The 24163-nt window shown below is 41.6% G+C and overlaps 1 protein-coding gene across 13 annotated transcripts in view; it reads left to right on the top strand.

Annotated features, from left to right (window-relative positions):
• Positions 1-24163, top strand: part of ELAVL2 (ELAV like RNA binding protein 2) — a 374857-nt gene that overhangs the window by 117833 nt on the left and 232861 nt on the right. For 8 of the 13 annotated variants that reach the window (XM_033919205.1, XM_033919246.1, XM_033919198.1 and 5 more), the window contains one exon: positions 5254-5491. In XM_033919205.1, the coding sequence (XP_033775096.1) occupies positions 5254-5491 (238 nt within the window). Of the gene's footprint in view, positions 1-4865; positions 4922-5253; positions 5492-24163 lie in introns of those variants that run through there. The other 5 variants (XM_033919237.1, XM_033919228.1, XM_033919270.1 and 2 more) reach the window with 2 other exon arrangements.

Below are 24163 nucleotides of genomic sequence, written 5' to 3'. Positions count from 1 at the left end.
TATAGAAGATGGAGATGTCTGTGCTGGTAGATCTACTTCAGTCTAACAATCTCTGGCGCATGAATCAAGGCTGGCAAGTCAACTTCTGTTCTGGAGTGTGAGTCTCGTGACTTGACAAACTATCATCCTTGTCTGAATAGCTTTCCTTCTCAAGTCCCAAGTGTCTCAGCGTAAAGATTAAATGCAGATCTTGTGATGAGCTTGAATTTTAGACAGTAGTCCAGCATGGTCATGTTCCTGTTGTCACTGAACATTTTTTCCAACATTGATGTCCATTCTATTTTTGCTGACCTGAGGCATGATTTTTGTAATGTTTGCTTCTCCATCTCTGTCTCTGCTTTGTTGCGCCATCTCATCCAGTTCTTCATTGCTGGGCTCTATGGTATTCTCCTAAAATTTCTTCCACATCTTCACCTTGAAGCCTTCTCCATTGATTTTTTTGGATCATAGCACATGATGGTTTCCACATTTCTATTTGTGTTTTCGGCAGCTCCTTCAAAGTCCTTGGTTTGGTACACAGTCTGGCCAAACATTTTTCCAACAGTTGTTCAAAGTAGTTTGTGTGATGCCATCCTTGGTTATGTCAACTGTCTTATTACATTGTGTATTATCACTGTCTTCAAGTAATCAAACATGGTGGGTTTCTAGTTAGCATCTAAAGCTTCCCAGGCCTTGCTGAGCAGATCTTTCATGTAGTGTCTCTTGAAAGCCTTTAATTGATCAAGGAGCTGGATGAGGACTATTGTAGAGGCATGAAGAGAACGTCAGCGTCAGGGTATGCATTTTCCAGGTCTTGTCCACAGTGTACAGGTGCATTGTCCAGAATCAGCAGTACCTTTTAAATGCAATGTTTTTAAGGTGAAGATAACAAAGCATGTTGTGGAACCAATCCCAGAATAACGTGGATGTCATACAAGCTTTGTGGTGCCATCTCCAGTGGACTGGCATGCAGATTAGGTTCTTTCCTTTAAGGGTGTAAGAATTTTGGGCTCTGTAAGCCATAAGAGGCTTGCATTTGAAATCACCCTTGGCATTGCCACACAGTAACAGGGTGGTGCTTTTGCTGCCAGTTTCATTATATATGTCTGTTTCCCAGTCTGCTTGTACAACAAGCCAATCTCATCCACATTGAATGCCTCCTCTGGCACATACCCCTTTTCTACAATTACACATAGCAGACGTTGTGTTAAATTTTTCAGTAGCTTTTTCCCTGGAAAGGTTTCCCCCCCTTTTTTTTTTTTTTTAAACACATACTGCTTTTTAAAACATGCTAGCTAGACTGAACTTGCAGAAAAGGGTTTCATGTTTTCTTGCCCCTGGGTGTCGTGTTTGTAAATGTCTGGCATTCATCTTGACAACAATGCTGTCCATTGTGCTTTTTTTCCTCATTCACCATTTGCATTATCCACAAATTTAGCTGCTTCTCCATCTTTTCTATTGACTGATGAACCACAGATGTTTTGGAACTTTCTGATCCAGCATCACGAGCAGTCCGACAAATATCTTTCTCTTTTTGCCAGATGGATCAGATTGTAGATTAATTCACATTGAATTCACGGCTGACAGCAGAAATAGAATTATCAGAATGAAGATTGTCTGTCTAAAACATGTATTTTGTCATGACACATGACATGCTTCTTTGAAGCTGTGCTGTGTTCCTGCAGATGCTTGTAACTCTTATTTTTGTATGCAACTCAATCTTGACGCTTGGTGGCCACTTCTGGAAGCAAAGCCAAAACCGTAAAGTGAAAGGAAACAAAGCTGTTTTTCAAAAGTCAGGTCTGCAAATGCACAACACGAATGGTGAATAGCGGTCACAATGCATGCAACCATGGATTAGTGTAATCGCAAATTGCGAACATGTGAGTAATGAGAATGGACTGTACAAGGGGACAGTCCTGTGCCCCAGGTAACATGGATAGGATCTTGTAACAGCTTTCTTTTTCTAAAGGTGTTTAACTTATTCCTTTGGGAAGGAGAGGCGTGTACTTCCCCCTTGTCTCGACTAAAATGTGACCTACCAGAGAATATTGGCACTTAGTGGTACCAGAGGGGGCTAGGGGAGATTTCTGTAGGTGGGGGATTTCTGTAGGTGGGGGATTCTGTTCACTCCATATATATCAAATGTAGCTGCCAGATTGCATGCATTACTAGAGTCATAAGGCATCAATCTCCAGATAAAGGCAAGAGGATTTGGCAGTAGAGAATGACATGGGGACAAATTTGTCCCTGTCCCTGTCCCTGCAGGATCTATCTCCATCCCCATCCTGTCCCTGAGAGTTCTGTTCTGATCTGCACAAGCCTCAAAACACTTTAAAATAATAAACTGCAGAGCTAGCTAACAGAGGAAAGCTAACAGCAGTTGCTTTAAATCCCTGATGCGTCAATGATGGGCCATTAGTTTTGAGCAAAACTGCTGTTCTTCAGGAACAGTTCTGGGTGACTGCTGTCTTAATGGTCTCCACTTTAAATACAGATATGAATGCAGAACTTGGGATATTGATTAGTGAAAATTTATTTTTTTAAATAAATGGAATTGAATTGTACAGCAACCTGACAGTGGAATAGGAAATCTAACTCCTAATAAGTGTACAGTTAATAACCTTGAGGTGATTACTTATTTTCCAGTTGACAGTTTGTTCAAACTGGATGCCTAATGTAGCTTTCATGCTGTTTAGTTTATTTCTGACGTAAATCTGTGATTTTCATCCACTATGAAAGCACTGTCCAATTACAGCAGCAAATAATTCTGAAGCTCCCCCTCCCCCCTAACATCGCCGCCAAAATAACTCATAAGACACTGTAGCAGTGCATCCCTTGGGCAGTTCTACCCCACAGATGAGAATGTTTAGGCAGGATGCTGAAATCTGTGCTCAAAACTTAGTATGACCATAGAAATATGGATCACTCAAACTTTCATAAGTCTCCCCCCCCTTGTTTTTGTAGTGGTTTAACAACAAAGGGAAAGTTTGGCCAGTCCAATTGTTTCCCCAACAGTGGCAAATGCCAACCATGGCCTGTTGTAGACCATGATTCTCTTCCTTCAGTAGAAAACAATCTGAAAATGAAAGAAAATGCAAGATGCCACTTGAAACGACTCTCTGAATATTTACATTTCTTTTTCCTACTACTATCCCTGATGCTTGTTTTGCAGAAAATAAAGGCCTGCTTTTTTTTTTTAAACTTTCATGGCTAGTGACATGGCTAGTGAAGCTTTTATGATTCTACAACTGTTTAACTCTTTACTCCCTGAGATAGGCACGTGGGATCTCTTAGAGGAAGAGAGAATGTTTACTGTGGATTGTCAGACTGGAAGAGATATTTGGCCTTTATCTGCCATCATGTTTCTATCTAATTATATATATTTGCTGTTGAGCCATCTATAGTTAACAAGGGGCTTGAGGCCAGCCAGATCACTCTTAGATGAGACTGTAAGACTGAAGCTGCCCCTCACTATCTCTCTCATTTATCTCCCCCTATGATCCCTCCCCCTGTGTGCGCCGCTCAGCTGGTAAGTCTCTGCCAACTCCAGACTCTGTCCTTTCTGCCTTCCTGCGCCGTATGCTTGGAACAAGCTGCCCGAATCCTTAAGTTGGGCTCTCTTGGCAGTGTTCAAGGCCCAGTTAAAAGCCCACCTCTTTTAGTGCTTTTGACTCGTTTTGCATCCCCAACCCTATATGTTGTATCTGTCCAAGTTAGATTGTAAGCTCTTCTGAGCAGGGACTGTCTATAAATGTCAAACTGTACAGCGCTTAAAACAAAAATAAAAAACTGTGGATACAGATGTTCTGGAGATAATTTATTAAACACTGACATAAAAAAACATGAAAATTCAATTAAGAGTACAATGATAAAAAATATTGTGATAAAAATCCAACTGGACCCTACACGGTCCATGTTTCGGTGAATACGCCTTCCTTAGGGGTCCAATGGTTTGCAACCTCACATATAAAGAATTGGACTGAAAACAGTCTATTGTCTTTAAACATGTGAGCAAAGAACACTCAGACAAGCTGAAGTAGCAAAATTTGCATGGTTTTATATGCATGGTTTATAAATTATCTCGAACATCTGTATCCACAGCTTTTGTTTTTGTTTTCATCGGTGGATTGTTTTCACTGTGGATCATTGGGTCTTCCCATTTTTCTTTGTTATACTGTTCAGCGCTGCATATGCCTTTCAGCTGTATATAAGTGATAAGTAGTAGTAGTAGTAAGGGGGCAGGCAAACTTGGGAGCATGTGGGATAGGAACTCCCACAGAAGGTGACGCATCTGTCTGGGGACTTGTGGGAATTTCCACCCTAGAACTTTAGGTGTTACTCAAGGCTCAAAGAAGCTGTTTAGGGGTCTGTGTGATCTCTAAAGCCTATGTCGAAGATCTTAATATTTGAATTCATTTAATTTTCAGTTAGTGCTTAATATGAAGGACCTTTTTTTTAAATGATTTACAATACTAATTTCTTCCCACAACTGAATTCATGCATTTAGTGTTATATAATGCCCAGTGTTAAATTTTCAGTTAGATTTCCTTTACCCCATGCGATAGACAGGTGTTAGTTTTGGTGGGACTTGCTCTTATCTCAGTAAGTGCAGCAGGAACTTTACCTCATTAAGACAATACATAGCCTGAAAGTAAGTGTTGAATGAGCAATTTTTGCATGAAATAAGATTATATTTTAATACACTGCTGTAAAATATTGAATGCCAAACTGATACTTAGCAGCAACATATAGTAATCAAATTTTTTTTTTTCTTTTTGCGTTGGTGATTTCACATTAAACTACTTAATTTCTGTTTCATAACAAGTGCACACAACACCTTTTTTGCTTTTAGGCAATGATGTAGATGGACCTTGGAAACTGGCTTCAAGCCAGTGCCTGCAGGACACTTCATGTTAGTGATACATTGCCCCTTAAACAGGTTTATATCATGTTTACTATACATTGCAAGTTGAAAGTTGGCTTTCTGTAATAAGGCCAGATTTTGTTTTCTCTGCATAATGGTTAACACTAAAGTTAAAATTAAGGCTGGTTAAAATATGTGAAGAGATTTCAGAGAATTTTAGGCTTCAGATAGGTGCAAAATGAAATGAATTAAAATATACTGTTGTGACTTAGCAAATTTTCTAAACTAACAAGTTTACAGTAATCGCAATCCATATAAATGGAAGCATAAAATTCTAGCAGGATAGCTAGTAAAAGCTGAGATGAATTCTGACAGCTTGCTTTTTTCATTTTTGTTTTGTATTTTAGCAGGTAATTGCAGCCATGGAAACACAGCTGTCTAATGGACCAACATGCAATAACACAGCCAATGGTCCGACCACCATAAATTGCTCATCACCGGTTGATTCTGGGAATACAGAAGACAGCAAGACAAACTTGATAGTCAACTACCTTCCTCAGAACATGACCCAGGAGGAGCTGAAGAGTTTGTTCGGGAGCATTGGTGAAATAGAGTCCTGTAAACTAGTGAGAGACAAAATAACAGGTATGATGCTTGGTGGATCAACTTGTTAACAGAGATGCCCTTTAAGTGTGCTTAGTCTGAGCAGTGCATCACAATCCAGTTGGAGTTAGGGTGTTATGTATAAGTGCTTTTCCCCCATCCATTAGAGTGTAATGCTCTCATAATATACACATGCATTTAAAAATGTTCAGGAGGTAAGAAATTTTATGCCAAAATGCTTCTGCTCCTGAAAATCTTAAGGTAAAAGTGCCTTCAAGGACGTTGCTTTTACTTTGATCCTGTTGGAAAGCTTTGAGTCATCCTGAGTTTTGAAGTAGGGCCTGTGAAGAGGCTGTTATGTGATGGGGCAGTTTATATAGAACTATAGCAGGGCACGGAGTGGGTCAGAATTTACATGTCCTAGGTCTGGCGGTAGATTAAAAACAAGTGCTGTTGTGGCTTGTTTGGTTGGTGGCTTTTGCCTTGTAGCTGAAACACAATGGGCAAAAGTAGGGTAAGATTAAGTGAAACATTAAATGACCCTGTATGAGACGTTATATAACTAGCAATGATATGTAAGACCCCCCTTTCTAAATTTAATTTGCTTCTGTTTGCATACATAAAGCAACTGCCTGGATGTTTTGTTCATAAAACTAGATCAGAGTACTATTCTGGAAATTGCCCAAGAGACTGAAAGAATTCAGATAGCTCATAACTTCTACATAGAGATGTAGAAAAGTAATGTAGGACATTCTGTACTTCTTTAGAGGGCACGGTTCAACCCAAAATAATTTACAAAAGGCAAATATGTCATTTCATCACTTAGACATTATTTAGCTAAATAGAGCCAAGCCATGCCTTGCCATAAATATTATACTGGCACATGCATAAGGTGCTGCAGTAGGCTGATACTTAGCAAAGGGAGTTCTAATTTTCTTAAATACAAGACAAATTTCAGGTTGGAGGGTTACCACACTAGCTAATCTGAATTTTTAAAACATTTAATATATTGGTTCCAAACTGTAGCTTTTAACGTCTCTGCAATATGAGGTATAATATGATTTTATAATAGGTTTTTCCTTGTCCAGATGAATGTGTTGTATCCATCCACCAGCAGGTGGAGATAGAGAATACTGAGTGGCCAGGGAGCAGACCATCCTGTATCGGTTATCATAGTGCTCTCTATTTCCATCAGGTGGATGGATGTTGTCCATGCTCTTGGCTTCATCGTGCCTGTGCTTCTGTTTTACAATTCAGTGAGCTGGGGGTCAGATTTGGGGGGCCCAGCTAGGGATACACCTGATGGACCCCTCCGTGTCCTTTCTGGGCAGATGGCTTCCTTCCTGTTTCCCTCTGGATTTAAAAAAATAAATTCTTCCTCAATTTCTCTATTCAGCTGTTTGTTTTTTTTGTGTGTGTGTGTTTTTTTTTGTTTTTTTTTTAAGAAGGACAGCACCAAGAGCAAAAAATTGATTGGCAACAAACCCCTGGGGAGCCAGCCCTTGGACAGCCCTTCTTGTACAGTCTGGGAAGCCCTGTACTTTATGCAGCAGCAGGGGTAAATGCCTCTGCTTTCCTAATTTTTGCCTACAGACATCAGGAGAAGGGCCTAGGCCTGAAGCAACTGGCAGGGGCAAGTGCCTGTGCTCTACTACTGCTCTCTCAGCGACTTCGGCGCCTTTACTCTTTTCCCCACAGTTACCGCAGGCACCTGTCTTGGGGGGAGGAGAGGTGTGAACTGTGCATTTTTCGCTGCTCATAGCTGAGGCTTGCTCCTATTTCATTCCGGTCACCCGGTTTGAATGCGCATTGTGGTCCAACTGCCAAAAAAAAAAAAAAAAAAAAAAAAAAGGGTAAGTACCACACAGTCCAATTCATAGCGGTTTATTTTTGCAGTAACACATGGGCCGTGATGATAGATATAGTTAACTAGTGCTCCTGCTGTGGGAAGTGGAGAGCAGCGTTGAGCAAGCATCTGTGCTAAATGTTCACCCAGCTGGGGTGTCTCTTGGCTGCCTTAGGGTGAGCCTGGAAGGTCCACTATTTCTGCAGGTAACCCAAATGACTCCACAGTGCTTGTCCTTGGGCAGCCTCTGATTCAACAGACCAAATTTACTTCAGGGCCTGCCCATGTTTCTTCTGGCAAGGTTTCTAGTCTTTTCCCAGGGTCAGTGTTTCAGGCAGCTTCTGAGGGACCCTTTATGTCCTAATCTTCTTGCTAGGCCGAACCTGTCTCCATATCTGGTAGACTGTACGACCTGGTCTGTGCATCCGTTAAGCAAATAGTTGTCACCATTACAGCTTGTCGTAATTTGTGGTTGCGGCATTAGACTACTGACCCAGCCTCCGAGCCTCTGTAGATCAAGCTGCGGTTTTGGGGACAGCTTCTCTTTGGGAGGACTTGGAAAAGGTGGTCAGGGAGCTGGGTGATCCCAAATGTCAACACCTTCCCTAGAATCGCCCTTGAGTAGTGAGGAAACAGCCCTAAGGGTGGTCTTGTGTTTGAGATTCTAGAAGGTACCATCTTGGATGCTCCCAAACCTTTCAAAGATCCTGTTTCTCCCTGTGCAAGTCCTTTTGCCCCTCTCATTCCTCCCACTCAACTCCAGCTTCTTGAGCTACCCAGTGACAGGCTGGTGGCCCATTCCCTGGGGACTCCTGTGGAGGATTCTTTGGTGCTTTTTTTATGGAGAATGGGCCAAAATAACGTTAGACCAGTGGGTGCTAGAGATGATTAGATATGGCTACAAATTAGAGCTCTCCTTTCCAGTCATTGATTACTTTTTGGATTTGCCTTGTCATGCCCTAAAGAAGCGGGAGTCTATGCTTTCTGCGCTTGGGGAGCGCTTGTCCCAGTTCATCATGATGATGGGCTGGAGCAGGTATTCAATTTTGTGGTTCCTAAAAAAAGGGTCTCATTTCGTCTGGTTCTGGACTTTGTCAACCGGTTCCTGTCTGTTGAGCAGTGTCACATGGAGACCATGTGGTTGTTGATAGCTGCAGTGTAATTAGGCGAGTTTGAAAGCTCTGGGCCTTAAGGAAGCATATCTGCACATCCTAATTTGGCCCCCTTACCAGAGGTTCTTGCACTTTGTGGTCCTAGGGAGTCATTTTCAATTTTTGGTCATGCCGTTTGGCTTGGCAACAGTCTCCAGGACATTCTTCAAGATAATGATGGCTGACTCTTGGCGCGATTGATCACTGAGAGAACTTAGAGCCTCCATGATCCGAGATGTGGCAATGTATCTTACTCTGAGGATGCCTTAATCATTGAATCATTCAGATAGGGATGAACCCTGATGCTTTGTATAGGAAGGTGGCCACAACCATCAGAGCCAGCATGCACTGGTGGCTCCGGTTGAGCAATCTACAGCAAGGGATTCTGCTTGCATCTCCAGACTGGGTCGTTATGGATGTCAGCCTGTCAAGCTTTGGGGCCCACTGTCTACATTACAATATCTTTGACCCTTGAACCATCTGGAGTTCCAGATGGTAGTCTGGCACCATTGGTCGTTTACTCCCTGCTTCACAGAAAACCAGTCTGGGGTCTTATTGGACAATGTCATGACGTGGCGTACAACAGACAAGGAGTTACTCACATGCAGCTGACAAAAGAGGCTTAACTGTTGCTTCCCTGGGCGGAGGTCATTGTCTCCTCTCCGCCGCTCATATCAAGAGAACTTTGAATGTCTGGATGGACTTTCTCAGTTGCAACACCCTGGATATGGTGGAATGAGAGTTCTTACAGGCTGTCTTTCAACTGATGGTACAGAAATAGGGGTTTCCAGTCATGGACCTCATGGCCTCTTGCCACAATGTCAAGGTTTTTAGATTCATTAGCAGGGGAATAATCCAGGTTGGAGGTCTTGGATGCTTTGCTTCAACCTGGCCTCAAGATGGCCTTCTCTTTCCTCTGTGGCCTCTGGCTGAGCACTTCACAGGAACAGTTGCCATAAAGGTCCTATGGTTCTCATAGCCCCAGATTGACCTAGTCGCCCATAGTAAGTGGACCCTGCCTGCCTCTTGGCAAACAATCCTCTGCCTCTCCCACCTTTTGTCTCGAGGACTAATCATAGCCCCTTCTGATTCGGTGTTGAGGCCTGGCTTGAATAGGCACAGTTGAGAAAAAAGGGCTAATCAGAAGCGGTTATTGCCTTATTCCTGGCCTACAAGTGCTCTACTTATAATGCCGCAAATACCATGACTCAAAGGGTCACCAAAACCAAGCACATACTGAATATTTTGCCTATGGCATCATTCTTATCTCAGATTCTAGTCTTCCTGTAAGAGGGTTATATTAAAGACTAAGCTCACACCTCTCAAGGTGCAGGTTGTGTCCCTGGCCTGTTTCTGAGGCTGCTTACAAGACTCATTGTTGGCCACTCATGCTGATGTGCATTTTTCTGAAAGTAATAATCTTGGTCTCCAGTCTGGGCTCCTTGTCTGTAGTGGAACATTAATATGGTGCTAAGGGCACTCCAGAAGCCAAAGTTTGAACCTCTGTGTAAGGCCACTTTAAAAGATCTCACTTTGAAATTCATGTGTTTTAGTGGCTATTAACATCAGTGTGAAGTGTCTATGAATTGCAGGCACTTTCCAGTAGAGATCCCTTTCTCGTTTCCTGAGGGGGGCATCTCTCCATACGATGGTTGCCTTGCTGAAAGTAGTTTATTCCTTTCACATGAATCAGCTGATATTTCTCCTTTTTCGGGAAGAGGATTGTTTGTAGCAGTTGCAGCAATTCTGCTTCCTTGATGCTTGGAGGGTGCTGTACCAGTACCTCCAAAGCACTAACTAGTTTTGCTATGCAGATCTGTTTGAGCTGTTGAACGGTCTTTCCGTTGCTTGATGGATTAAAGAGGACATTGGTTCAGCCTATGTCCTTGCTGTGAAGTCTGTCGATCTGAAATACCACTCGACTGGGGCTTTGGCAGCCTCCTGGACAGAGTTGTGCTTCCTTTCTCTCAAGATCTGTAGCTTAGCTAATTAGTCTTCGCTGCACACCTTCGCCAAAAATTATTGCATGAATGTAGCTGCCCAGTCAATAGGTTCTTTTAGTGCAGGGGTGTCAAAGTCCCTCCTGGAGGGCCACAATCCAGTTGGGTTTTCAGGATTTCCCCAATGAATATGCATGAGATCTATTAGCATACAATGAAAACAGTGCATGCAAATAGATCTCGTGCATATTCATTGGGGAAACCTGAAAGCCCAACTGGATTGCGGTCCTCCAGGAGGGGCTGTGATACCCATACTTTAGGGCGTCCGTTCTGTCAGCAGCAATGGCTGAGCCCCTCCCTTAAGGATTTACTGCTTTGCTATATTCCATTCTTATCTGTGGTCTCAAACTCAAACCCTTTGCAGAGCCACATTTTGGATTTGTAGGTACTTGGAGGGCCGCAGAAAAAATAGTTAATGTCTTATTAAAGAAATGACAATTTTGTATGAGGTAAAACTCTTTATAGTTCATAAATATTTCCTTTTGGCTAAGTCTTAATAATAATATTGTAATTTATAGCTAAAGAGACATAATGATGAAGATACTGTTTTATTTTACTTTTGTAATTATGATAAACATACCGAGGGCCTCAAAATAGTACCTGGCGGGCCGCTTGTTTCTTTCCCTTAAGTCACAGCAGATGAATCCAGAGCCCACCCTACATGGTACGGTGCTGCAGATTCTCTTGTAGTGCCAAATTATATTGGCTGCCGGCAGTTAGCGACTTCTTTTTTTTTTTTATTTTCTTGTCCATAGGTATATCTGCAGGTGAGGAGGGGGGAATTGATGCTGCCCTTTATTTTCAGATCCTTATGCTTTGATATAAATAAGTGGTCAGGGAGTGAACCATCCTATAAACACAGTTCAGTGCTCTCTATCTCCACCTGCTAAGATAGACATAATTTTCTTTTATAAGTAGGGGCCATGTAGAAGTTGGGGAGAAAAATAAGGCAAGCATGAGAACTTTTCTGTTGACAAGCAGAATTGAATCAGGCATGTAAGTGGGTGACATCCAGAACTGGGAAGAAACAGCATACTCATCTCAGAATTGGTGCCAGTTATCCAAGGTTTTTTGAGTTTTATATTTGATTCCACTCTGCAAATAGGTGCTAAAACACCACTTTTCCACAATTTTTTTAAGTACGTTATTTAAAATTTTTGATAGCTTCAGTGGTCACCTGGGAGCTGTGGTGCAGGACAAACCTAAATGAAAACAGCACTAGCTGCCACAGACAAGATGAGCACCTCTGATATGTCCACCAGACAGCACACAGTTCTAAGCTGTGGGGTCATAGGTGCACAGTGCAAGTTTAAAGTGGGATTTAGCAAGATGGGCTTTTACATTTTCAAGTCTGTATTGGCTGGGTTGTCAGCAAGAGGATGGAGCCAGACTAGTACAGCCTATTAAGGGCTTTCAGGAATAGTATTGTTATTTAACCTCAAAATTGTGCAGCTTTAGAAATGGCCAGGATAGGTTTAAAGGTGAAATTACAGACCAGAGATTACCTTGAATCCTGGCTTATTGAGCACTCCAGCTAAATGTCTTAGGCAACCATCTCTAAATTCATGAAAGCTCTTTACACTGGACCTCCAAAAGACATTGGTCCATTGTAATCTGAACCTTGTGTTGCCTTTCTATTAAAGTTTTGAGTCAGTGGTAAGTGTTAACGAGAAAGGTGCTGTCACAGTATGGTTATTCAATTTGATGTATACATTGCCTCAAAGCAACCGGAAGCTGTTTATCGTTCAGCTTCCAACCCTCCCCTCCTCAGAATCCAACACAATAATGTCATACACACAAATTTCCACTGCATGTTGCCCCAAGGTATACAAAACATCAGTCCCCATTCTCACATTCCTACCTTTTTTTCTGTCCAACCCTGCATTGGTAGCTTAATTAGCATGCATATTCTGTCAAAACACTTGCCCAAAAAGTCTAACCTTTCCTAACTTAAATGCTCAATACATTTCCAGATGTCAAAGAAATTCATATGGGCAATCATGGAGAGAATTCTTCTCCTTGGTCCACTCAAACCTAGCCTTGCTTGTCCCCAGAATTGCTAACAGCTTTACCTACTGAATGTATTTAACAGGTTGATATTCTTCCAAACCTTCCTGAAAAGACAAGTGCCATGTGACTTAATGCTTTAAATGCTTAAACTGAACATGAACTGCATAGTGCATTTTACCTGATCTATCCTCTGATCATTATAATTCCATCCACATATCAATCCAGAGACTTGTGGGTTATGCCCATCTACCAGCAGGTGGAGATAGAATGCCAGACTCTTCCAGATATCCTGTGTAGCAGCCTCACTTCCCAGTATTCTCTGTCTAGCAGGTGGATGGTCAAAACCTGCACAGTTCTGGTTTGATTCTGGCGTCTGGTCTGTCCTCCAGGTTGTTGAGTTTTAAGGCGATTGAGCTGGACCAGGGCCCTCTCTAGTACTACTCCCACCCCAAAATTTTCTCTTGTCTTCTAATTTCCCTTTTATTGTGGTAGTGGACAAGAAAGGGAAATAAATTTTCTGCCTCTCTCTAAATAAAATGCAGGAGCTGAAGCTGACTGGGGCCAGTAAAGAACCAACAGTGCCATTGTCGAAGGGAATTTCCTGTAGAGGAAGCGTGTCTGGGTTGAATTCTGCTTTTGCCAGCATCAAGAAAATTGAGTACTGGCTGTTAATTGCTAACTATGGCTATTTCTGTTGAAAAAGTGAAGTATTTAGGTTTTTGACAGATACTTGTAACCTGGATTGGCCACTGTGAAGATGAAATACTGGGCTAGATGGACCATTGGTCTAACCCAGTAAGGCAATTCTTATGATCTTATATTGCTCCTGTTGTGGTAGCCAGGAAGTAGCATCGGGGAGTTGCCATCTTCCCCCACCCCCACTGTGGTAATAGATACTGTTCATCTAGTTGGAACTGCCTGTTTTAAGGTTAGTTTCAGTATTTTAGAAAATAACATGAGGACAAAGTCATTTTCTATCAGGTAGTCATTGTCTATCAGGTAGTCAAGCTTTGTGGCTTTTGGGGCTGAGGCATTGGCGGTTCCCTTCTCTCCGGAATTTGTGCTGCTCATGCACCAAGCTTATTTATTGAAGAGACTGTCTGCTTCCTCCTCTACTGCCCCCCCCCCCCTTGTGGGTTGCTGCAGTTGGAGGGCATATGTGAAAGAGCCTAAAGATTTGGAAGAGGTCTTGGTCTTCTCGGGCTCAGAAAGGCCTGAGTCTGTGGCCTCCCTTGTGGACCCTTAGGATGAGCTGCCTCATGAAGAGAGGGATGATCTCACAGCAGCTCGCTTGTATAGGAAAGATGAATTGCCTTAACTAATAGTTAAGGTATTGGAGGTGCCTCAAAAGCTATTTTTTATCCCATGATGTCTGGTATCAAGTGGCAGGCTAGAACGTTTTATATTTGTGTGACCATGAATATACAAATTTTGGCATAATGTGACACACCTGAGGTGGAGCTGTGCATGGTGTTGGCTATGACTAGGTAATACCTACTTTCTGTAGAGGAACTCAAATTATTTTGCCTTTCAAGAGTGGACTCATTAGTAATGGCCCTTAAGGATGTGCAAGACAGGAGGTTAGCGTGCTCCCTTAAGATGTCTCCAAGTTGTCGCATTGTACCGTCAGACCAGTGTGTGGCTCTTCTGTGGTGCAGGCTTGTCTCGATTTCTATGCAAATGGCCTCTTTGCTGGAGGAGTTGATTCAGTTCCTGCTTTCCCCATAGTTCGGTTTAGCTTACTTGGTGGATTGCAGATGTGGCTTCTAAGTCTAGATTTGCTAAGCTTCCTTTATCCCAGGACAAGCAGGCAGGTATTCTCACTAGTGGGTGATGTCATCTGACAGAGCCCCGATGCGGACGTCTCACAAGCATACTTGCTTAAAGAAACTTCAGAAGTTTCGAGATGCCCGCACCGCGCATGCGCGAGTGCCTTCCCGCCCGATGCACTGGGTGTGTCTCCTCAGTTCTTTTCTTTCTGCGGAGCTGAGAAGGTCTCAGGTGGTCAGAGGGATACAAGCTGGAGTTTGCATGACCCTTCTTAAAATTCTATTTAGAGCTCCCATGCAAAGTGCCTGCCAAGGTGCAGACAGTCAAGGAAACTCAGCATTCTCGTCTGGCTGGAAGTGCTCTGCTGTGCTCCTCACAGAAGGGGGTTAGGGGTACTATTTGAGATCAGTTTTATAAAAAAAAATGGACTAGTGTAATAGTATATATGAAGAGTTCCCAAAAAGGGTTCTTTTTGACTAGTGCTCAATCTCAAGCATGTAAACTGGTCTTTCGAGGTTTGGCATTTTTGCACAGACTCTGCAGTAGGTCATCACTTCTGTTCATCCTGGGGAGTATTTTTCTCTGGATCTCAAGGAAGCATAGCCGTATATTCCTATTTGGCTGCTTCATCAGTTCTTCTTCAGATTTTCAATACTGGGCAAACATTTTCAGTTTCAAGCGATACTCTTTGGCTTCCTAATTAGTGGTAGCGGCATTTCTTTGTAAGAAAGGTGTTGATTTCATCCTTGATCAACTTAGCCAATTGCCCAAGTGTCTTCCTGGCAGGAAAGTCTGCAGATGGATAAGATGATCGATCATTTTGACTCTTTGGCTTGGGTAATCAACCTCAACAAGAACCAGCTGACCCTGGTGCACATTCTTGAGTATCTTGGTGTGGTCTTCATTATGAGGGAAGGAAACATTAACCTCTGTCTTGCTGCCAGAAGCTGCAGACCCAAATGTCCAGTCTGCTGTTAACATCCATCTCTGAGGACATAGGATTACATGAAGATCTTGGGACCATGATTTCTACTCCTGAATGTTTTTCTTTGGGTGAGTTTTGAGACCTCTCCAGCCCTCTGCTCAGTCATTGGTGTCCTCTATCGGGAAAAGATTATCAGCAGCTGTCTGAGCCAAAAAGTATTTCCCCCTATTGGTTTAAAAAATATTTCTATGTAACTTAATTAAGTATCTCCTAGTCTTTATAATTTTGATAGAGTAAAAAAATTGATTCACTTGTACCTGTTCTACACCACTCAGGATTTTCTAGACTTCAATCATATAACACCTTGGCCATATTTTCTAAGCTGAATAAATCTAACTTCCTTCAGTCTTTCCTCAGGTTATCTTGGTTGCTCTTTTTTCGACCTTTTCTACTTCAGCTATATTTGAGATACAACCAAAACTGAATGCAATACTCAAGGTGAGGTCGCACAATTGAGCGATAGAGACATTATTGCACTCTTAGTCTTGTAACTATCCCTTTTAAAATAATTCCTAGCATCCTGGCTGCCGCACATTGAGCGGAAGGCTTCAGCGTATTGTCTATGATGACACCCAGATCCTTTTCTTGAGCACTGACCCCCAAGGTAGTCCCTAGCATCCGATATCTATGATTTGGATTATTCTTCCCAATGTACATCACTTTGCATTTGTCCACATTGAATTTTTCCTAAGGTCCTGCAGTTTTTCAGTCTGCATGCGTTTTAACAACTTCAAACAGTTTAGTATCATCTTCAAATTTAATCATCTTGTTCGTAGTTCCAATTTCTAGATCAGGGATAGGCAATTCTGTCCTCGAGAGCCACAGACAGGCCAGGTTTTCAGAATATCCACAATGAATATGTACGAGATGGATTTGCATGCACTGCCTCCTTGAGATTCAAATCTATCTCATGCATATTTATTGATAACCAACAAACTATCTAAGGACTTATTATTAAATAACTTTAATAGCTCCAATTATTGCTTAAATAACATTTAAAAGATAAAATTACAAACACTCTTTATTAAACTTCATCAATATTTTATTTCTAACTTCATTATTTTCATATATAAATGTACTTTACCACTATTAAATCCAAGTCTCATCAATAACTTAAACATCAACAATACCATTCACACCTCATTCATACACAAACCCTCCCAACCCACATTATTACATAGTAACATACATAGCACCAACACAATATGAACAGCAAACTATCCTTTGTGTAATCCACTCTACAAATACATAATATAGCTTCAGCACCCTGAGATTGTGGGTTTAAACCCATGCTGCTCCTTGTGACCCTGGGCAAGTCACTTAATCACCCCATTGATCCTGCTGGGACAGACAGGGAAAAATGCTTGAGTACCTGAATAAATTAATGTAAACTGTTCTGAGCTCCCTTGGGAGAACAATATAGAAAATTGAATAAATAAATAAATTATTCCATCCAAGACACCGTTTTTGTTCAGTTGCCAAATGGCTCTGGTAACGGCGGAAGAAAGCTCTTCCAGAGATACAAAACGATGTCCAAACATAGGTTGTTACAACTTTGGAAAAAGGTTGAAGTCTGGACTGTACGTAGTAGGTCAGAGACTTTGAGCCAGAGCTGAAGTCCAACAAGTGGAGAGCACCATTTTCCACATGACCAAAAAAATTACAAGTTAAATCAAAAATCAAACAAATGATGATTTTTGCTTAGGATCATGAAGGCATCATCATCGCAGACAAAGTTCCATGTGGAAGAAGTGCCAATTTTTTTATTTTTTTTTTTTGCAAAAAAAATGTGCAGAAAAAGGCACAAAACCTGACCTCAGTAGCTCTTGGCTGGGCCACTCATTCTTCATGACAACGCTTGCTCGCACATAGGGAATGTCATTGAAAAACTATGTGAATACGGCTATGAGGTATTACCTCATTCTCCCTACAGTCTAGACCACTATTCTTCAACCACTGGTCCGCAGGAAATTTCTGCCAGTCTGCGCAGGGCCGGCAAGATTAAAGTGACCATAGGTCCGTTTTCAGACCTCCTGTCCCATTGTCCCCACACACAGCTTCGGGACAGCGTCCCGAAGCTGTGCTCAGGGATAACGGGACAGGCGGTCATTTCCTGTCCCTCCCTCCTTCCTTTCCCTGGGTCCCCTTCTCTTACTGCCCTGCCGCTGCTGCTAAAGTCGACAGGAAGTCTTCTTTCTGACGTCAATTCTGACGTCGGAGAGGACGTTCTGAGCCAGCCAATCGCTGCTTGGCTGGTCCAGAACGTCCTCTCCGAAGTCAGAATTGACGGCGGAAAGAAGACTTCCTGTCGGCTTTAGCAGCAGTGGCAGGGTGGTAAGAGCAGGGGAAAGGAAGGAGGGAGGCTTTTTTTTTTTTTTTTTTTTTGCAGGGAGGGAAGGAGGTAGGCAGGCAAGCAGGCTGGCTTCTGGGGTGGGGGTGGGACAAAGTATGGAAGGCAGTGAGAGGGACATAGGAAGGAGGCACTGGGGGAACTAAATACAGGAAGGGGCACTAAGGACATGGGAAGGAGGCACTGGGGGCACTAAAGATATGGGAAGGAGGCACTGGGGACACTAAAGATATGGGAAGGAGGCACTGGGGGCACTAAAGACATGGGAAGGAGGCACTGGGGGCACTAAAGACATGGGAAGGAAAGAGGGAGGGAATAGAAAGGGACAATTCTTGGGCCTGAGTGCAGAAAAGAAAGAAATGAAGAAAGGATACACAGACAGAAGGAAATGCAACCAGAGAGTCATGAAATCACCAGACAGCAAAGGTAGGAAAAATGATTATTTTCAATTTAGTGATCAAAACGTGTCTGTTTTGAGAATTTATATCTGCTGCCTATTTTGCACTATATTTGTCTATTTTCCTATAGTTACTGAGGTGACCGAGCTCGTGGAGATGGGGCGGAAACGGGGTTTTTAAATTTTAGTCCTAGTAGTTTGCCAGTCCACAAAATAATTCTTTTATTTCTGCCAGTCCACGGGTGTAAAAAGGTTGAAAAACACTGGTCTAGACATGAGTCCACCAGCCTTCGACCTTTTTCCAAAGTTGAAACAACCTATGCGAGCACATTGTTTTGCATCTCTGGAAGAGCTTTCTTCTGCCGTTACCCGAGGTCATTCGGCAACTGAACGAAAACGGTGTCTTGGATGGAATAATGAAGCTTCCTGGACGTTGTGACTCGGTCATTGCAAAGCAGGGAGACTATGGGCTCCTTTTACGAAGGCGCGTTAGGGCCTTAACGCATGGAATAGCGCACACTAAAATGCTGTGCGTGCTAGCCACTACCGCCTCTTGAGCAGGGGGTAGTTTTTGGGCTAGTGTGTGCTATAGCGCGCGCTAATCCGGTGCGTGCGTTAAACGTTAGCACACCTTCCCAAAAGGAGCCCTTTATTGAAGGACTAAAGAAATACTTTAAAAAAAAAAAATGTAAATTAAGTGTGCATTATTTATGAAATCCAAGTTTTATAAAAATTTTGTTATCCCGTTTCTAAGCAGCTTACAGTAATAAAATTTATAAAAATGGAGGGATATACAAACAATAGTCATTTCATGACTGTATAAATATAAATTTAGACATTATAGACTGACTCAGAAGGTAGAAGGGGAGAAATACAATATTGAATAGGACAGGAAGACATAGCGTTTAACAACCATAAGGTCAGCTATATAATCATAAATTTGTTATGAAAATAAGATATTTATTGAGCATGCACCTTTACTTTTAAATTCTACTAATCTGCTGCTGGAAGGGTAATGATGAGAATGAACTTGAGACTGAAAATCTGTGGCACCAGATTCACAGTGAACTGTTACATACCGTATCCTCTCAATTACTTGGTGGCATTATTTAATAAAGATTATACTCTAAGTATAGAATAGGAAAAAATTATAATACTGGAGTGTCAATATTCAGCCAGCAGCGGTGAGTGGTTGGTTTTTTTTTTTTTTAGCCACTGTTGGAGTTATTCCTGGATAGTCAATGACAGGCCATGTTCAAGGGGAGGTTGGGGGGAGGGAGGAAAGAACAGCAGTGCTTGGTCCAAGAGAAGGGATGCCAGATCAACCATGTACACTGGGCTGCATGATTAATTATTAAATTGTGATTACATTTTTTGCTGCGATTAGTGTGACCCTCGTAATTAGAGATCCTCTGTGTTCATACCATACCGCTTATAAAATTCCTATGAGCGTTGGAGCTAATACTGCCTTTGTCCAAGTTTCCAAGTTTATTAAGAATTTGTTTTACCACCTTATAAATTTCAAGGTTGGCGATTTATATTTTTAAAAAAACGCCTAACACAGCTTTGTAAAAGAGGGGTTAGATATGTTTTTGGGGAGTAGTTTATAATTCATTCCAATAAATGTTACTTGGTTGAATCATTTTTTCTTATCAAAAATTTCCACCTATACTCAAATATTCTTCTAAGATATGTGGAAAGTAATGAGATACAGAAGTTGAAAGATACTATAGTTGGATTTGATTGAGAAGCAGGAGGTTGATATTTAGTAGATCATTGATTATCACTGGGAAACTCAATGGATGATATTGCTCCTTCAGTTGTAACTTTTAGAATGTTGCCTGATTGGTATATTTGTTATTTGAGGTCTGTGAAACAAAAACTGAGAGAAAACAAAGAGGTTTTTTTTTCCACTGTTTTCTTTTTTTTATTCTGTGTCTGAATTCAAGAGGGCCTGGGATAGGCACATGGGATCTCTCAGAGAGAGAAAAAGATAATGGTTACTGTGAATGGGCAGACTAGATGGGCCATTTGGCCTTTATTTGCCGTCACGTTTCTGTTGTGATTTTACATATTTATCATGCAAACATGTTAGCTACATTTTCAGTTAGAGATCAGTGTTGAGGAGTGCTTTGTCAGTTTTAGATTATGTAGAAATGCTGTACATTTTAGATTACTTAACTCACTTGTTTGTGGCAGAGTGTTAAAGTTGAATATAAGCACTTAGAAAAGTATGAAATATGATGCAAAATATGACCATGTTTTATTGTTTGAGAATTATGTATGTTTTTATTGTAACCTGCTTAGGTGTTAGGCAGGTAAGAAATTTTTTAAATAAGAAAAATGAATGAGATTATTGAATTCTGAGTCTAGTAATGCATTTGATAGTGAGGAAATTTACTACTGAAAAATTGGAACACTTTCTTGTTTGAAGTTGATTATGCAAATGGATTTCAGAATGAAGTAAAAAAACAAAACAAAACACCATCCATCAAAGGATTGAAACAAATGTTGAGCTAAAAATTTAGTGTTAGATGAACCAAAATGACAGTTTGATCAGATTTTTGAAAATAGGGTGTTTAGAAATTATAACTGAATTAAACATGCCTGATTTGTTTTGGAGTATGCATGCAGATCTAAGTATGTTTCCTGTATTAATAAATCTTTGTCTATTGGATCAGTACCCGAAGTCTCAAAAGAGTTTTGTACAGCCTATTTTAAAAAAGGATAGTCTTGATGCAGATGATGCTAGTAATTATATTTGTGCCCTCTTTCTAAAATTTTAGTCAAACAGTAAAGTTTGTTTTTTTTAGTTAGCATTGTGGCCAAAGAGAAAGTACTTGATGGGTATTGATAAGGCTTTTGTAACATTGAAACTGTTTTTGTCCAATTTAGATAAATTTTTACATAGATTTTATTGTGGTACTTATATTCTGTAAATGTTATACATACAGTGGAACTTTGGTTTGCGAGCATAATTCGTTCCAGAAGCATGCTCGTAAACCATAGTGCTCGTATAGCAAAGCAACTTTCCCCATAGGAGTTAATGGAAACGTGGGCAATTCGTTCCACATCCCAAACCCCCCCCCCTCCAAGGCCACTGGCGTGCTTCCACCCCACCATATCCCCAAAAGACCCCCCACCCCGGGAACCGGCCATCGCACACCCCACCCCCAAGAACCGACATTGCCCACCTGCACCACGATCAGGTACCAGCACGCGGTGCTGAAAGAACCAGCCGCTTACCGGTGGCATCTGCGCATTCTCAAGGCCTTCTGGCTCCTGCTCTCTCTGAGATTCTAATGAGATTCTTGGAGAAATAGTTTTATTACATAGATTAATAAATTGTGATCATTTGAAAGGTGTGAGTGGCTTATATCATTAGATTTGTTGAAACAATCAGTACAGATTAATCATTTTGGATACCATTGAATTCTGGAGTCCATCAAGAACCACCTGCTTTATAATTTGTACATTAAACTGGTTTGTCTTCTGGCTGGATTAGGTGTAACGTACATGATTTACATAATGCCAATCTTTGTGCTAGTAGATACCAAGCTGTTAAATACTATGAATATGTATCTTTATTTTCAAGCCATTGAAAAATGGATGTTGGGAAACAGATTATAGACTTTTCCATATATTCTGTAAGCCATGTCAGATTTTTAACATGCCCATTCAATACAACCAAAGAAGGAAATTGAAGAAATCAAAATCACTCAATCTAGGTATGATAAATTCACAGTTGAGAATATAGAGTGAAGTGTACCTGAATGGGAGCAAAGAGGAGAAGGTGTTTAATGGACCCTGTCACAGCAATTAGTCACATGTGTTGACTAATTGCCTTCATCAGAGATCATAAAGCAGAAGCTTCCTTGAACTCCTCGTTTGAGACATCCAAATTAGAAAGTGCAACAACCTTTTGCAGGAAAAAAAACAAAACTAATAGCATTTATAGTTCTATATTTGGATGTCTTAATAAAATTGTTCAAGAAGCTTCTGCTTCGAGACCTGATATAGGTATCTAATACATTGTTAATGCAACAACTGAAACCATCAATCATTACTTGGTTAACAACTGAATACCAAATCAAATTCAAAATTGGTATTAATTCAAAAGGCACTTAGTAATGAAGTCCCTATCACATTGGCATCTGCTAAGGTTATATTGACCACCTTGATTTTCCAGATCATTAAGCCAGTGTGATATTCCTAATTTGAATTAGGTTAAATTGTGATAAGAATTCTCATTTGCGGCTTCAGTAACACATTACCATTAATGTTGATCTATTTCAAAAATAATAGTACAGGCAGTCCCCAGTAGAGCTGCCCGATTTCAGGAAAAAAAATTCTATTCAATTCAGCCTTGAATCGATTTTTTTTTTAATTTTTTAATTTGAATTTTCCTGCCCAAAACCTTAAAATTGCTATTTTATTTTTTTTGTTCTTGCTTCAACAGGCCCGTTGGCACAATTTTCTTGACAGTGGCTGCCTTAGAATTTTAGTGATCTATTTTAAACTTCATTTTTCTCTGCCTCAAAATTGCACTTGGAGTGATGCGGTGGTACTTTCATATGCTTTGCAAGTCTGTGGCTCCTGACTGAGGTCCCGTGCCTGTGCTCAGAACTAAATATAAAATTCTTAGCAACTGTGACCCTTTCAATGTGACAGTCCCCTCTGTCTTTTGGTTTGCTCTGTTGACTAGATGTGAAAACAAAGCTCTTAAGCGGTGGTTCTCAAGTGTAGTTTGGAGAGGGGAGGGGGAGATTTGCGCCCTCCCTCCCTTCCCAATATGCAGGAACTTAAGCACAGAGGGGAGTATACCCCCATCTAGTTCAGCTTTTCTTTGTTTTACCTCTAATGTATTGCTATCTCCAGTGCCCCCATTCCCCTCGGTTCACCCATTCCCTTTTGACCTTTGTTTCCATCACAGCTCCAGCTGTCAGCAAAAAAGAGGATTGGCCACTGAGCCTCGTGCAAGTGCTGCACAAGGCTCCACTGGTCTTGCTACCTCTAACACACACCTGTTGCTGTGGGGGTGGGCCTAGCAGAGCCCTGCAGAGCACTTGATTTCAATGCTCCATAGTCTGTCTGCTTTTCACTGCTGACTGTTGGGGACGGGGTGGACCAGAGAAGAGCAAGGAAAGATGCTGGACCATGTTGGGGGGGGAATGGGAAGAGATGTTGGACATAGGTGGGGAAAGGGAGATGGAAAGGATATATTGGAGTAGAGGTGGGGGGAGTACTAGGATTGATGCTGGAATATGGAAGGGTGGGAGAATGAAAGGCATCTTTAAAAAAAAAAAAAAATAGTCTGATTAAGTTGGTAAGAGGCTAAGAGCTGATGCTGTTGGGAGAAAGGGAGTGGATGCCGCTAAGTGACCGAAAGAAAAGCTGTGAAAAGGAAGAAAGGGAGAAGCAAAGGCAGATGAAATTGGACCTACAGGAGCTTAGGAATGGATGCTGGAGGAAGATGGGGAGTATAAAATATTGACAGAAGTAGATGCTGGGTATGGGGGTAAGAGACAGAGAATGGATGTGTGGGATGTAGAAGCGGGAAAAGAATTGAGATCTATGACAGACAAAGGAAGGAGATAGAACCTTGAAGACAGAAAGTAGAAATGGAAAAGGGGGGGGGGCAGCACTTTTGAACCATTTTCAAGATGGCTGCTTAAGTCAGACGCACCTGCTTTCCTGGGAAAATTTGGACCCAAATAGCATCTCAAAACAACTTAGAGCTCCTTTTACAAAGCTTTGGTAAACACACCAAAACCCATTCAGTAACTATGGGCTTCGATGCATTTACCGAAGCAGCATCACTGCTGTGCCTTTCTAAAAGGTCTCTTACCTGTTCAGTGATTATTTTTCCAGAGCAGGTCAAGATAAAGCCAACAAAGTTGGATTATGCCTCTTCTGAGGGAGTGAAATGATATAAACCTGAGCCACTCTCACCAATAAAGGTAGCCCTGAGAAGGAACCAGCGCTTCTTTAGCAGCAGCAGATATCCAGAGACGAGTAGGTTGTGCCCACTTACCAGTAGGCAGCGATAGAGAACATAAAGTTGATCTCTGTCATATATACAGTGATCTGCTCACTGGTACTTCAGTATTCTCCATCCCCGCAGGCGAATGGATGGTCTCTCCTGCTCCTGATGTCATCTCTTGTAGCTATGGCTTTGGAGCGGTAGCTCAGTCCAGCCTGGCTT

The sequence above is a fragment of the Geotrypetes seraphini genome, chromosome 1, assembly GCF_902459505.1.
Source record: "Geotrypetes seraphini chromosome 1, aGeoSer1.1, whole genome shotgun sequence".
NCBI lineage: Eukaryota > Metazoa > Chordata > Amphibia > Gymnophiona > Dermophiidae > Geotrypetes > Geotrypetes seraphini.
The sequence above is the reverse complement of the archived record's forward strand: the minus strand, read 5'-3'. Positions and strand labels throughout refer to the sequence as shown.